At 47.4% G+C, this 13,278-nt stretch overlaps 1 protein-coding gene across 1 annotated transcript in view; it reads left to right on the top strand.

Moving 5' to 3' along the window:
- The window catches only part of LOC149337706 (uncharacterized), a 35,965-nt gene extending 22,887 nt beyond the window's left edge, over positions 1 to 13,078 (top strand). The window contains exon 5 of the mRNA XM_089554499.1: positions 12,848 to 13,078. Within this exon, the coding sequence (XP_089410625.1) occupies positions 12,848 to 13,078 (231 nt within the window). The remainder of the gene's footprint in view (positions 1 to 12,847) is intronic.
- The last annotated feature ends 200 nt before the right edge of the window (positions 13,079 to 13,278 follow it).

The raw sequence follows: 13,278 nt of genomic DNA, 5'->3' as shown, positions 1-13,278 counted from the left end.
AGCGTTCTTAAAAACTGCCACAAACTTAAAGGCACGTCTGTTAGCGTCAGCAATGACTAAGCAAAAGATATTGTACAAGTTCGGTGGAATTTGTGGCAGTCTGCTGCTGTCGAACGATCTAACGGACAAAAGGTATCGCTGGTTCACGATAAACTGAAGATAGATGACTGTCTGTACTCTTGGGACGACACTCGAAACGAGCGTTTGCTCTGCCGGACCCAACGTAAGGGTGCTCGAAACACCCACAACGGATCGGATAGAGCAGATGACAGCCGTAATGGATCACCTTCCAGAAGTGAAAGTAATTCATAGCTCAGGATAGTTCTGTTGAATGCTCACAGCATTCTTAACAAGGTCACAGAATTGGAATGTTTATTGCTCTCAGAGAACCCGCATGTCGTTTGCATAACGGAAACATGGCTCAACAGTATGTTTCTTCTGATTGCATTGTTCCTCCTGGCTACACAATGCTCAGATGGGATGGAGATTCCCGTGGGGGTGGTGTGGCCATTATTGTGAAGTCATCGCTCTCAGTTTCCACGATTACGAGCGAAATTGCGGAGTCGGTGTGGTGTAAAATTATGTTTTCTGCTGCTGCGTACGTCATAGGAGCAATTTACAGGCCACCGAATACTTCACCCGATTTTCTCGATAAGTTAAATGAGTTTCTTTTCAGTCATGTAACTAGGAGCACCCGCCTAATAATGACTGGCGATTTCAACTTGCCACATATTGATTGGGGATTGACTACGCCTGGGCATACAGAAATTTCTAGCGCGAAAAAACTGCTGGATATTGCTTCCTTTTACAATTTGAGACAAGTAGTTGGACAACCTACACGGATATCGCCTCAGTCACAGTCATTACTAGACTTGGTGTTCCTCTGAAATAATGTAGGAGATATTGAAACAAATGTCACCGATGGAATATCTGATCACAAAATTATTTTCGTGAAAGTGCTTACTTCTGCAAACGTTCCTGCGGAACCTATGGTTCGAGTAGAAATCAAAGAGTACGGGAAGGCCGATGATACATCCATCCTGGATTACCTGGAAACTTGTTTTGATGAATTTGAAAGTGCCTCTGAAAATGCATCAGTTGAGTGGTTATGGCAGCGTCTTAAAGTTATCATCAGTACTTGTGTCGACCGGTACGTTCCAACTAGAGTTAAGAAAACAAAGCAGCGCAACCCATGGGTCACCAGGGATATCATTCACGCGAAACGGAAGTTCAAAAGATTGCGTAGAAAGAAAGCCGACTTCAACGACATACAGGTTTTACGTCAAAAAATAAAAATATTGCTATCGGCTGCAAAAGAAAGATTTTTCAATCTCACTCTTAGTGGTTTTCTGCGAAATTCTCCAGAGAAATTTTGGCGCTATCTTGATAAAAGAAAGGAAAGAGTAAAGCAGGTGACAGTGGGAGCCGAAGTTATTGCAGATAAAACGAATATGGCCTACCACTTCAATAAATATTTCCAATCTGTATTCGCAAGAAACACGAGCCAAAGCGACGCACACGACGAAGCACATTCTCGTGAAACGTCTATCGATGCTATCAGCTTTACTCAAAGCGGCGTGTTTCAGCAGCTGATACCATTGGACGAAAAAAAAGCTATCGGCCCTGATGGAATACCTACATGCTTCTTGAAACGGTATGCTGAATGGATGTCCTTCTACTTGGTAATTATATTCCGAAAATCACTCGTAACTCATTATCTGCCACAAGACTGGCGCACTGCCATTGTTATACCCGTATTTAAAAGTGGCAATCGCACACTTATGAACAACTATCGGCCTGTGTCACTTACTTCAATCTGCTGTAAGGTAATGGAACATGTTATTGCGAAACATATTATCATTTTTTTGGAAACAAACGGACTACTTTCTGAATGTCAGCATGGCTTCCGTCGAGGGTTTTCAACGGTGACACAGTTAATTGAGACAATACATGACCTTTCTAAAGCTATAGATGACCGGGGACAGATTGATGTTATTTGTGTAGATTTTTAAAAAGCCTTTGATAAGGTTCCTCATGACAAATTACTCCTGAAAGTGCGAAGGGCTGGCATTAATGGAGACATCCTTAGATGGATAGAAGCGTACTTGGCGAAACGCAAACAGGCGGTACGTGTTGACAATTGCGTCTGGCTTTTTGGATGTGTATTCTGGTGTACCACAGGGTTCTGTGCTGGGGCCATTGCTATTTCTAGTTTATATTAATGACGTAGTATGTGCTGTTGGAAATTCTTTTAAACTGAAACTATTTGCGGATGATTGCCTCATTTATGCACCTGTCACATGTGAAGGAGATCAGATTAACATTAACCAAAACCTGCAGGCTTTTGCTCTTTGGTGTGAGAAATGGGAAATGAAAATCAACTTCAATAAGACCACATTTACCCAAATAACTAACAAACGAAATATAATTTCTTTTCAGTACAGTATTGCAGGTCACGATTTGGTTAATGTTAGTACATTCAAGTATCTGGGGGTGTCAATTTCTCACAACCTAAGTTGGCACAATCATGTCGAAAATGTTTGTGCGGTGGCACATAGAAAACTGTGTTTTCTAAGAGGAAAGTTGGGGAGAGGAACGATAGATGTCAAACTTTTAGCATACAAATCTCTCATCCGGCCTTCCCTAGAATATGCATCTGTAGTATGGTCTCCTCGGCAGAAGATTCTTTCAACGGAAATAGAAAAGATTCAAAGACGTGCAGCGAGATTTATTTGTTCAAAATACAGGAAAACAGATTCGGTAACGGAGATGTTAAACTCATGTAGTCTAGAAACATTAGAAAAAAGACGTAAAAGGCAGAGATTAAAAATACTTTACCAAATCAGTCACGGAGAAATTAACATCAATAAAGAAAAATATCTGCAGCCTCCAGGTAGACTAAGCTCCCGCCTTAACCACCACAAAGCGATTCGGCCATACTTAACACGAACTAACGTCTTTCGCTGCTCATTCTTTCCGGATGCTATTGAGCACTGGAATAAACTGCCCGCTCACGTTGCTGAGTCTACAGGTGTAGCGGCATTCTTGAATGCACTTGGGGATTCCGTCTAGGCATGGGATTCTTGTAGATGGGCGCGTAACTGATTGTCCAATATTGCTTTTTTTATAGCAGGTGGTTCTACAGTGGTGTGAACTATGTTGCGTTTTAATGCTCTCTTGTATTGTATGCTCAAAGAAGCTTGTTCATTCATGGTTTATATGCATTTTTTTTGTCTCTTCAGTTTCCCTCCCTGTAATGACCCTCAAATGAGGGTTAACAGTATTCATAAATAAATAAATAAATACTGTGGCCGCAACTAGCGAAGGACAGGGTTAATTGGAGATACATGGGAGAGACCTCTGCCCTGCAGTGGGCGGGGTTAGGCTGCTGCTGCTGCTGCTGATGATGATGATGAATCCTCGCAAAGGCTTAACGCAATTGTGCAGACGAAAACTAGCTGTTTTCTCGAAAGCATAGTCAGTGAACACACTATGGGCCTCCCTTTCCCAGTGTTGAAGCCTCTACTTCGAGGAACTTCCATCTCGTTCTCTCCAACCATGAGGTGCTGCAGAATTGGCCTTAAAAAGCGTGACCCAGCTGCCATGCACGTTTTAGAGAAGTAAGAGTCGATAAACATGCGTAGCCGCGATGACAACGGGGCGGACGGCAGAAAAACCCGACGGCTGTCTGAACTGGTCATTTGCAATTGTGGCAAGAGCTTGTGAAGTACACGAGAATAATTTGTCCGGAAAACGTTCCATTGCAAGTAGCGGGGAAAAAGGGACCATTCGTGACCAGTGAAATTGCTTTTGGGTCAAATACACCCTGTACATCCGGCTAAGCTTAGGAATAGCAGCTGCTTGGAAGACAATTGTTACGAACAAGATATTCGTTTTGGTTTTCTACACGGCTGGGAATGTTTCCACCACGTGAACGACATGAGCAATGTGCCAAATTCACGAAACACTGATTTGTCACATTTTATATAGCCTCTGACACATATTTGACGTCGGCTTTGGTATGTGGGTGCATTTGCTGGCATAATGGCTAGGTTACGATTTCTCTATTTATTGTCCTCAAAATTTCGGCTTTAAAGAGATAACGGCCACCTCACAAGGAAATTGCATTAGTGCTTCCTCATTATCAGCATCTTCAACCTTATCTGCCTTACCACGCGCAATTAACAGTATCCTCTCCAACTGATACCCAACTAACCTTGACCTGCGCCAGTTGCTGCCAACTTATCCTCGCGGACTTCTTAATCTCATCTTAATCTCAGCGTAGTCAAGAGTGCCTCAATAGAGGGTGACCGTCGCACTTACTGGTCATTTACTTCGGCTGCTTGAGCGCTCGTAGCCTTCGCTTCTCTGATTTTCTCAGACTCAGGCAGCGCGCTTAGGGTTCGTGGCTGCTTTCGAGGGTTGAAGCTCCTTGCATCAGCCGCTTCTCTTCCAGCTGAAGAGCGTACCCCCCCCGTTCCTTACTGTTTTTAGTGCTTTTATGAGCCGTCACGTTCGCGCCGAATAATCACCTTTTCCGCGGTAGGCGTCTTGCTCGGCCTCGCTCCCTGCTTCAGGCGCCATATCCTCTGACCACTCTTCGTCGTCCTTAGCCGTGCGTTGGGCAGCCCACTCATCTTGCGGCTGCACAAAGCTGCAGCTGGAACCACATGGGCAGGCCATTCTATCTCTTCACTCTGCTGGCGCTATGGCACAACAGCACTACTACCGCAGTTGAGAGACTGAGGCAACTGCCGAGTGATCAATTAACTGCGTACTATGACATTCGCAAACCAGACACCACCGTTCGCACATTTCTTGGCAGCTCGGGTACAGTGTTTTAGTAGAACACCCTAAGACGGCCTTTAGAGAAATACTTGCCCAGAACACCCTGAACTGTAAAAACTTGCACCCTTAGGTTGAATTTTCATGCCGATATCTCACCCCCTTCCACTCTCGAAAATTCGTGCAAAATACGGATGGCACACCCACGCAGTGGAGTGCAAAAGTTAGTTTCTCCCTTTGGCCGAATACTTCGCAGTTTGGCAGGTCTTGATTTCTTTGCAGTTGCAGAAGTACCGATAGTCTTAAATGACGCCAGTCTTGTGTTTTGTGGCTCGTGAAATCTTAGAGGGAAGCTGCGCAACCTTGCTGATGCGCATTCTCAACATGCACTACAAAAGTACGACGTGCAAGAGCATAATTAAAAGATGCAGATATGTAATTCACGGCGTTTAGGCGTCTGTGGAGGCTAACAAAGAGGGTTCAGCTTGAGTTAAAGACAACGCAGCGGACTATGGAAAGAAAAATTATAGGTGTCGCGTTAAGAGATCGGAAGCGGTTGGACTGGGTGAGAGAACAAACGCGGGTTAATGACAACGTAATTGAAATCAAGAGGAAGAGGTGGGCTTGGGCAGCTGGGCATCTAATGCGAAGGCTAGATAACGGCTGGTCCTTAAGGGTAACGGAGTGGATTTCAAGAGAAGGCAATGGGCGGATGCGATGAAGAAATTTGCGGGAATACGGTGGCCACAACTGGCGAAGGACAGGGTTAATTGAAGAGACATGCGAGAGGCCTTTGGCCTGCAGTGGGCGTAGCCAGGCCGATGATGATGTACAGTGTAGTACATTTTTCATGTCCGCATGTTCACTGCGGAGTCTTCTTTTTCAAATATATTTGAAAAAGAAAGAAAAACGTTCCTTGAAGACAACCAGTCTTCAGCAAGCTCTCTCGCACAACACAATTCTTGTATGTGCCACATGAAGCCAAGGAGAAACAAACTCAGCCTCTGGGGATCGTTTAAATGAGCCTGCAATGCCACTGAGGTCAGCGTTGAACCACACAACCAAACCACTGCCGTGTGCCCTGTGTTTTCCTGCGGTCTGCATGCATTGTTAGAGTATATATGCTAAATTGCTTAGCAGTTTAGCTAAGATAATTGAAGTGATTTTCAAAATATGTAGGTATAAACAGCAGTCGAAGCTGCACGAATCAGCCATGCAGTTCTCCCTTTATGGAAAGCTCGTGTAGATCCCATCATATTGAATCAAGCCTGATGAATAACTGTAAAATTGTTCGACCACCATGAATTCTGCTGCCCTATGGAAGGAAAATTTCGGGATTTATCGGAGGGGTTCCGATTGATGTTCGAGCTTGGGGTCACCGCTATTGCCGGACCATCTTGAATTCGGTTTGAATGTGAGCTAAGAGTATTTTATGCATAACAAATTGCCGGATATGTCCGAGTTCACGTCGCGCAAAGGCTCATGAAAGGGAGCAAATGACACAGGCGCTGCGGTCTGGCGGGATTGCTTGGGGGCGCTGATGCATCGAAAAAAAGAGAAGATGCCTCGAGATGATTATCCATTTCAAATTCATGAATTGCGAAATTTCAAATGGGAAATAAATTAAAAATGGTATAACAGCTCCGATGAATGAACGCATTAATGCGAAGCATAAATGTGCGTTCAATTTCGGCTGCGAGTCTTACTATGCAGCCACATTACCAAGCTAAGGTGAAAGGGCATGTGAAGGGAACGACAAAACGAAATCGAGGGAGCTGCGCTATGGCAGCAGACGCAGTAGGAAAATGTGCACTCCTTGATGAGCTACGATAGGTGCACTCCTTGCATGATGCGTACCTATTCTCCAAGCACGCGCGGAATATACCGGGTGTACCACGGGCTGTACATTACCTCGCTCTGACCTGCCTGTCATTCTGTCGTTGAATGACCACACAAGCTGTCTTCTCCGTTGACCCGGACACATGTTCACAAGGGGCGAAAAGTCGAGAGGCTAACCACAATCGCCTAAATATCGCTTTTTGTTTATTTATTTTCTTATTTATTTATTCAGTCATTCATTCATACTGTTAGCCCTTTTTTTGGCCGATGCAGGATGGCACTGGAATGACATTTTTTTTGCGCACGACCTCATGGCAACAAGAAATTAGGTGCACAGTAAACAACAGACCCCAAGAAGTACACAAACACAAGTACACTCATGAGAAACAGCCTTTTACGACGAACCCTCTTTACAACTCAACTCCTTAGGGGAAAAAAGAAAAAAAAACACAAGCAAACACGCCATAATGTTGCCAACTCCACAGCATGGGTGATAATCCTTCTTTTCACATGGAAAAGAAACAGTAAGCAAGAAATAGCAAATAGCAATCGACATGCATGCCTCTAAAAAAAAATGTTTCCTACATAGCTATGAGGTATATGTAATATTGTAGTTGTGGTAGATGGATGCTTCGAATAAGTCCAGGGAATTTATTTGTATCATGTCGCACGGTAACGAGTTCCGTTCTTCAATCGTTCATGGAAAAAATGAATTGTAGCAGGATTTCCGGGGAAAGGAACTTAGCGACAGATAGCCAAAATGCCGGTCCGAGCTTCGGTCATCCAGCCAGCGATCTCGCGCCGCGCGCTAGCGGAGCGGCGGCCGCCGCTGCTCATCTTCCTCTTTACAATCACCCCCGGGCTGAAGGAGAAGCCATCCTGGCGAGTCAGGGAGACGACAACACACACGGGTCATAGTACGGCTTCAGGCGTGACACATGAACAGTCTCGCGGCTGCGTCGGCGTTGATCTGTGGAGGGTGTCACCGGGTCGACAATGTAGTTAACCGGGGAAGTGCGCTCTACGATGCGGTAAGGTCCGTGGTACTTGGGGAGAAGTTTGGACGAAAGGCCAGGTGAGGTAGACGGCACGTGAAGCCAGACGAGAGAGCCGGGTAGAAAACTGTCATCAGTGTGGCTTGTGTCGAAACGGAATTTTTGACGCCCCTGCTCGCCGGATGTTAACGACCGAGCGAGCTGACGGCACTCCTCGGCATGCTTGGACGCCTCCGAAAGAGTGGTGCACTCGGACACGTCGGGCCGGTAAGGAAGTACTGTGTCGAGTGGTGAGGAAGGTTCGCGCCCGTAGAGGAGAAAAAATGGCGAGAAGCCGGTGGTGGTCTGCGTGGCGGTGTTGTAGGCGTAGGTGATGAACGGCAGGATCCTGTCCCAGTCGGAGTGGTCGGAAGACACGTACATCGACAGCATATCGCCCAAGGTGCGGTTAAACCGTTCCGTCAAACCGTTAGTCTGAGGATGGTAGGCCGTGGCGGTATGGTGAGTGATCTTACACTGTTTGAGAAGAGATTCCACGACCTCGGACAGAAAAACGCGCCCACGGTCGCTCAGCAGTTCTCGGGGCGCTCCATGGCGAAGAATGAAGTGATGCAAGATGAAAGAGGCAACGTGTGGTGCCGTAGCAGCAGGAAGAGCCGCGGTTTCAGCGTAACGCGTGAGGTGGTCGACGGCTACAATAACCCAGCGGTTGCCAGCAGCAGTGTAAGGAAGGGGGCCGTAGAGGTCAATTCCAACTCTGTCAAAAGGACGCAAAGGGCAAGGGAGAGGCTGCATCTGGCCGACTGAGTGGTGAGGAGCCGGCTTGCGACGTTGACAATCAGGGCACGAGCGGACGTATTTGCGGACGTAGGTGGACATACCGCGCCAATAATAGCGGAGACGGAGTCGCGTGTATGTTTTAAAGGCGCCGGCATGAGCAGACTGCGGGTCGTTGTGAAACAGGGCGCAGAATGTCGACCGCAGATGGGCAGGGACGACAAGCAACCACTTCCTGCCGGTAGGGACGTAGTTGCGGCGGTACAATAGACCATCACGAATGGCGAAGTGAGCAGCCTGGCGGCGGAGGGCACGAGGCACGGGTGCCGCCGAGGAATTTGAGAGAAAACTTACAAGCGAAGATATCCAGGGGTCCTTATTTTGCTCGCTGCCCATGGTATCTGTTGAAAACGACAGCGAAGCGCAACCGGTTGGCGAGTGGCAGACAACGTCTGGCGGCAGTGGAGAGCGGGACAATGCGTCGGCGTCGTTATGTTTTCGGCCGGAGCGATAGATGACACGGATATCATACTCCTGTAGGCGTAGGGCCCAGCGAGCGAGGCGGCCTGTAGGGTCTTTCAAGGAGGCCAGCCAGCACAGGGAATGATGGTCCGTGACGATATCGAAAGGGCGGCCATAAACGTAAGGGCGAAACTTTCCGATCGCCCAAACAATCGCCAAGCATTCCTTCTCGGTTACTGAGTAGTTGGATTCCGCTTTTGTCAGTGCACGGCTCGCGTAGGCAACGACATACTCGGGAAATCCGGGTTTACGTTGCGTAAGGACAGCGCCGAGGCCAACGCCACTGGCATCGGTGTGAATTTCAGTGGGAGCAGTGGGGTCGAAGTGGCGTAAAATGGGAGGCGCTGTCAGCAGCCGGCGTAAGGTGATGAAGGCGTCGTCGCAGTCAGGTGACCAATCGGACAGGTTGTTGGCGCCCCGAAGAAGTTTCGTAAGTGGTGCGATGATAGAGGCAAAATTTCGGACGAAACGTCGGAAATAAGAACACAGGCCGAGAAAGCTGCGAAGTTCCTTCTGAGTCGACGGCTTGGGGAACTCAGCGACGGCACGAAGTTTGGCTGGGTCAGGAAGCACGCCGTCCTTAGAGACGACGTGACCTAAAATTGTCAGTCGGCGGGCGCCAAAGCGACACTTTTTGAGATTAAGTTGGAGCCCCGCGGCAGTTAAACATGTCAACACGTGCTCCAAGCGGTGAAGGTGCGTCTCAAAATCGTGCGCGAAGACGACAATGTCATCTAAGTAGCACAGGCACGTGGTCCACTTCAGGCCGCGTAAAATGGAGTCCATCATTCGCTCGAAAGTCGCTGGGGCATTACAAAGGCCGAAAGGCATGACGGTAAATTCGTACAGGCCATCTGGTGTAACAAAAGCCGTCTTGGCACGGTCAGCCTCGGCCACAGGAACCTGCCAATACCCCGAACGCAGGTCTAAAGAAGAAAAGAACTCCGCGCCTTGGAGGCAGTCAAGGGCGTCATCGATTCGCGGCAGCGGGTAAACGTCTTTGAGGGTGATCTTGTTAAGCCGCCGATAATCGACGCAAAATCGTATTGTGCCATCTTTTTTCTTCACTAGAACCACAGGAGAGGCCCATGGACTACTGGATGGTTGAATGACGCCTCGCTGAAGCATGTCGTCCACCTGAGTGTTGATAATCTGGCGTTCGGCTGCCGAAACTCGGTACGGGCGTTGACGAAGCGGCAAGTGGGCTCCGGTGTCGATCTCATGGGTCACGGTAGACGTGCGGCCGAGTCGGTTTTGAGCCACGTCGAAAGAAGAGCGAAACTGGTTCAGTAGGTGAAGTAGTTGGGCGCGTTGCGGTGTGGCAAGACTGGCGTCGACGGAATCGGCAAAGGCATCGTCTGTGGCCACAGCGGGAGATGCGGGCAAAGTAAGAGAATTAGTAGCAAGAGAACATGATTCGGCGCATCGTTCGGGATCGAGCAAAGAGTCGACGGGCTGAATGTGGCCAAGGCATTCGCCACGGAGAAATATGCAGGGGCTCAAAAAAGGGTTCGAGATCGGGATGAGGCTGCAGCCGTCTTGAACAGTGAGCAGAGCGAATGGCAGAGGCAGACCGTGTCGAGAGATGAAGACGTCGGATGGTGTAAAGACGACGGCGCCGTCAGATGCGGTGAGGCAGGAGACAGGGACAGGAACAGATGAGCACGGAGGAATCTCGATGTCGTCAGCCACAGACAGTTTGCCCCACGAAGATGACGTATCAGGCGAGGTAGCACAGCACGGAAGAAGTTCGAGCTCGGCACGAGCGCAGTCGATGAGGGCCTCATGTTGGGAAAGAAAGTCCCAACCTAAAATAATGTCATGCGAGCACGATGAGAGAACGACGAATTCAACAGTATATAAGGAACCGTGAATGATGACCCTGGCTGTGCAGGCGGCTAAAGGCGAGATGCGGCGGCCGCCGCTGCTCATCTTCCTCTTTACAGAATATTTAAACTTATCTGTTCTTGCCAGCATAGGAAGGAACTGTCCTGGGTGACTAGCTTGTAATGGACGCGAGGACATTTCTTGAAGGTACCGTTCTGTGTACAAGTTCAATTGGCCTTTGCTCAAAAAATATATAAATTTTAACCTGGCTGTTTGGCGTTGCTGTGGAAGTTGTGGTAAATTTTGTTTAGCAAGAAGTTCTGTGACCGAGTCTGTTGATTTGTATTTTGACAGTATAAACTTTGCTGCACATCTCTGGACATTCTCAACTTTATCTATCTGGTTTTTCCTGAATGAATCTCATACGACGCTTCCGTAGTCTGGCTTAGGGCTCACTATGGTCGCATAGGGAGTAAGCCTGACATCCGCGGGTGCAAGTCTAAGTTTGCGTTTCAAATACCAAAGTTCTCGCTCGGCTGATGCGCATATACAATTTAACGCCAAATTCCAATTCAAATCGCCACATATGGTTACGCCTAGATATTTGAAGTGCCTGACGGTTGCTATAGGCTTCCCGTCTAACTCATAATCAAAAGGTAAAATATCTTTAGTTGACCTAGCAATCCTTGCAAAAACTGTTTTCGTATGATTTATTTTAATTTTTCATCTGGAACACCATTCATACATAGTGTTTAAGCCTGCATTCAACGCGACCTGATATTCACTGCTTGAAACTATTGAATAAATTTGACAATCATCTGCAAACAGACCAAAAGTAATTTTAGTGTTGAGTCTCTTAGCGATGTCATTAATGTAACTTAGAAATAAAACTGGTCCCAGTACGGATCCCTAGGGAACTCGTGAGGTTACTGGCAGCATTTCAGATTTTGCGCCGCGCACTTCAACGAACTGCATTCTATCTGATAGGTATGACTGAATCGATCAGACAATTTTTTTTTGGTCAACACCAAGATAAGCTAGTTTTGGGAGCAGCTCAGAATGCGCAGCTCAGTGGAACGCTTTCGACAAGTCCAAGCATATAGCGTGAATCTGGCTTCTTTTGTGAATAGCATACGCAAAATCATGGAATGTTTTAGTTTACTGTGTTACCGTAGACAGACGTTGCCTGAAGCAGTGCCGATTTGGAGCGAAAGTATTGCAATTCTCGAAGCAGCGATACAGACTTTTTGATAAGATATGCTCCAGGATTTTGCAGCACGTCCAGGTTATTAAAATTAGCCTATAATTCTCAACGTTGTGTTTGCTCCCGGACTTACAGATAGAGACCACTCGTGCACGTAAAGAGTCGGCCGGCAAACTGTGCTGTTTTAAGGATGCATGAAAGATAAGGAAAAGATGCGTCGCGATCCATTCAGCATAGCTCTTTAAATATGTATGCCATCTGGACCAGCTGACTTCTTGGTGTCTAAAGCCTTGGTACCACTTTATCGAGTGCGCACGTATCCTTTCATCTTATTTACCAAGAGCAGAGTGAATCAAATGCCGGGGCGGAAACCGCTCAAACACAGCACGGTAGCGAGGCCATTTCTGGCCTAACGGCGAGGAGTACTTTTTTGCCATTTTCTAGACCTGCCCTTTCGAGCTGTAAGACGTGAATGAATTCAACGGAATTGATATAAAACTCACTCCTGGAGAATATTCAGGTCCTGTGCATTCACGCTGCACACAATATGAGCTAAACAGTCTGAATGACGAGTGCCGGGGGAAAAAAAAATGAACAGAAAAGAACCAAGCACTGCGTGCTCTGTCTGCTTTTTTCTCTTGTGTCATTCAGGTAGCCTTCATGATGCTTGTGATTTCCGCACTAGAATCTGGTACCAATCCTTAAGAAGCTGCGCAGGAATTCAGCGCGGACACAGAAATCGTACTACAGCCTTTTAATGCATTTTACAATGAATGGGTATTGAGGGCAGTGTCTCAAACTCACGTGTGCCCAAAGTATTGCCCCTAATTTTTTTCCTTGTCTTTTGACCAGCTCTCCGGATGTAACTTACTAAAATCTGCTCTTCCCCACGTTGCAGCTGTGCGTAGCGAAGCGGAACCGGATCGGCGTCCACTACGGCATAGCCGCGTACAACGTGGAGTACTCGGACGCCAGGAGTAATTGCGGCCATGGCAGTTTCCCCCGCCTGCGGCTTCTCAAGGCACTCGTAGAGTTCTTCGGCAGCAGATACACCTCCGAAAGCTCATACAACGAGTGCATCATGATCGCTTCCTCGCTGGGACTGTCCAGGCCCATTTCGAAGGCATGAAAGCGCCAAAAATAAATATGATTTCCTGCATCTGGACAAGAGGAAGTGGCGGCTATGCACATTCCACGCTACGCTAAAGATGGTTGATGATAAACACCTTGGCATTGCGCAAATAACGCTGTTTTCATGGACGAAACCTTCCTAGGTTCATCTTATTTCCCCCTCTAAGAAATAGGGAGCACTCGAGCAAAAAAGTGAAC

The sequence above is a fragment of the Amblyomma mixtum genome, chromosome 7 (genome assembly GCF_055824585.1).
Source record: "Amblyomma mixtum isolate Tamu chromosome 7, ASM5582458v1, whole genome shotgun sequence".
NCBI classification, from domain to species: domain Eukaryota; kingdom Metazoa; phylum Arthropoda; class Arachnida; order Ixodida; family Ixodidae; genus Amblyomma; species Amblyomma mixtum.
This window is presented reverse-complemented; position numbering and strand designations above follow the sequence as displayed.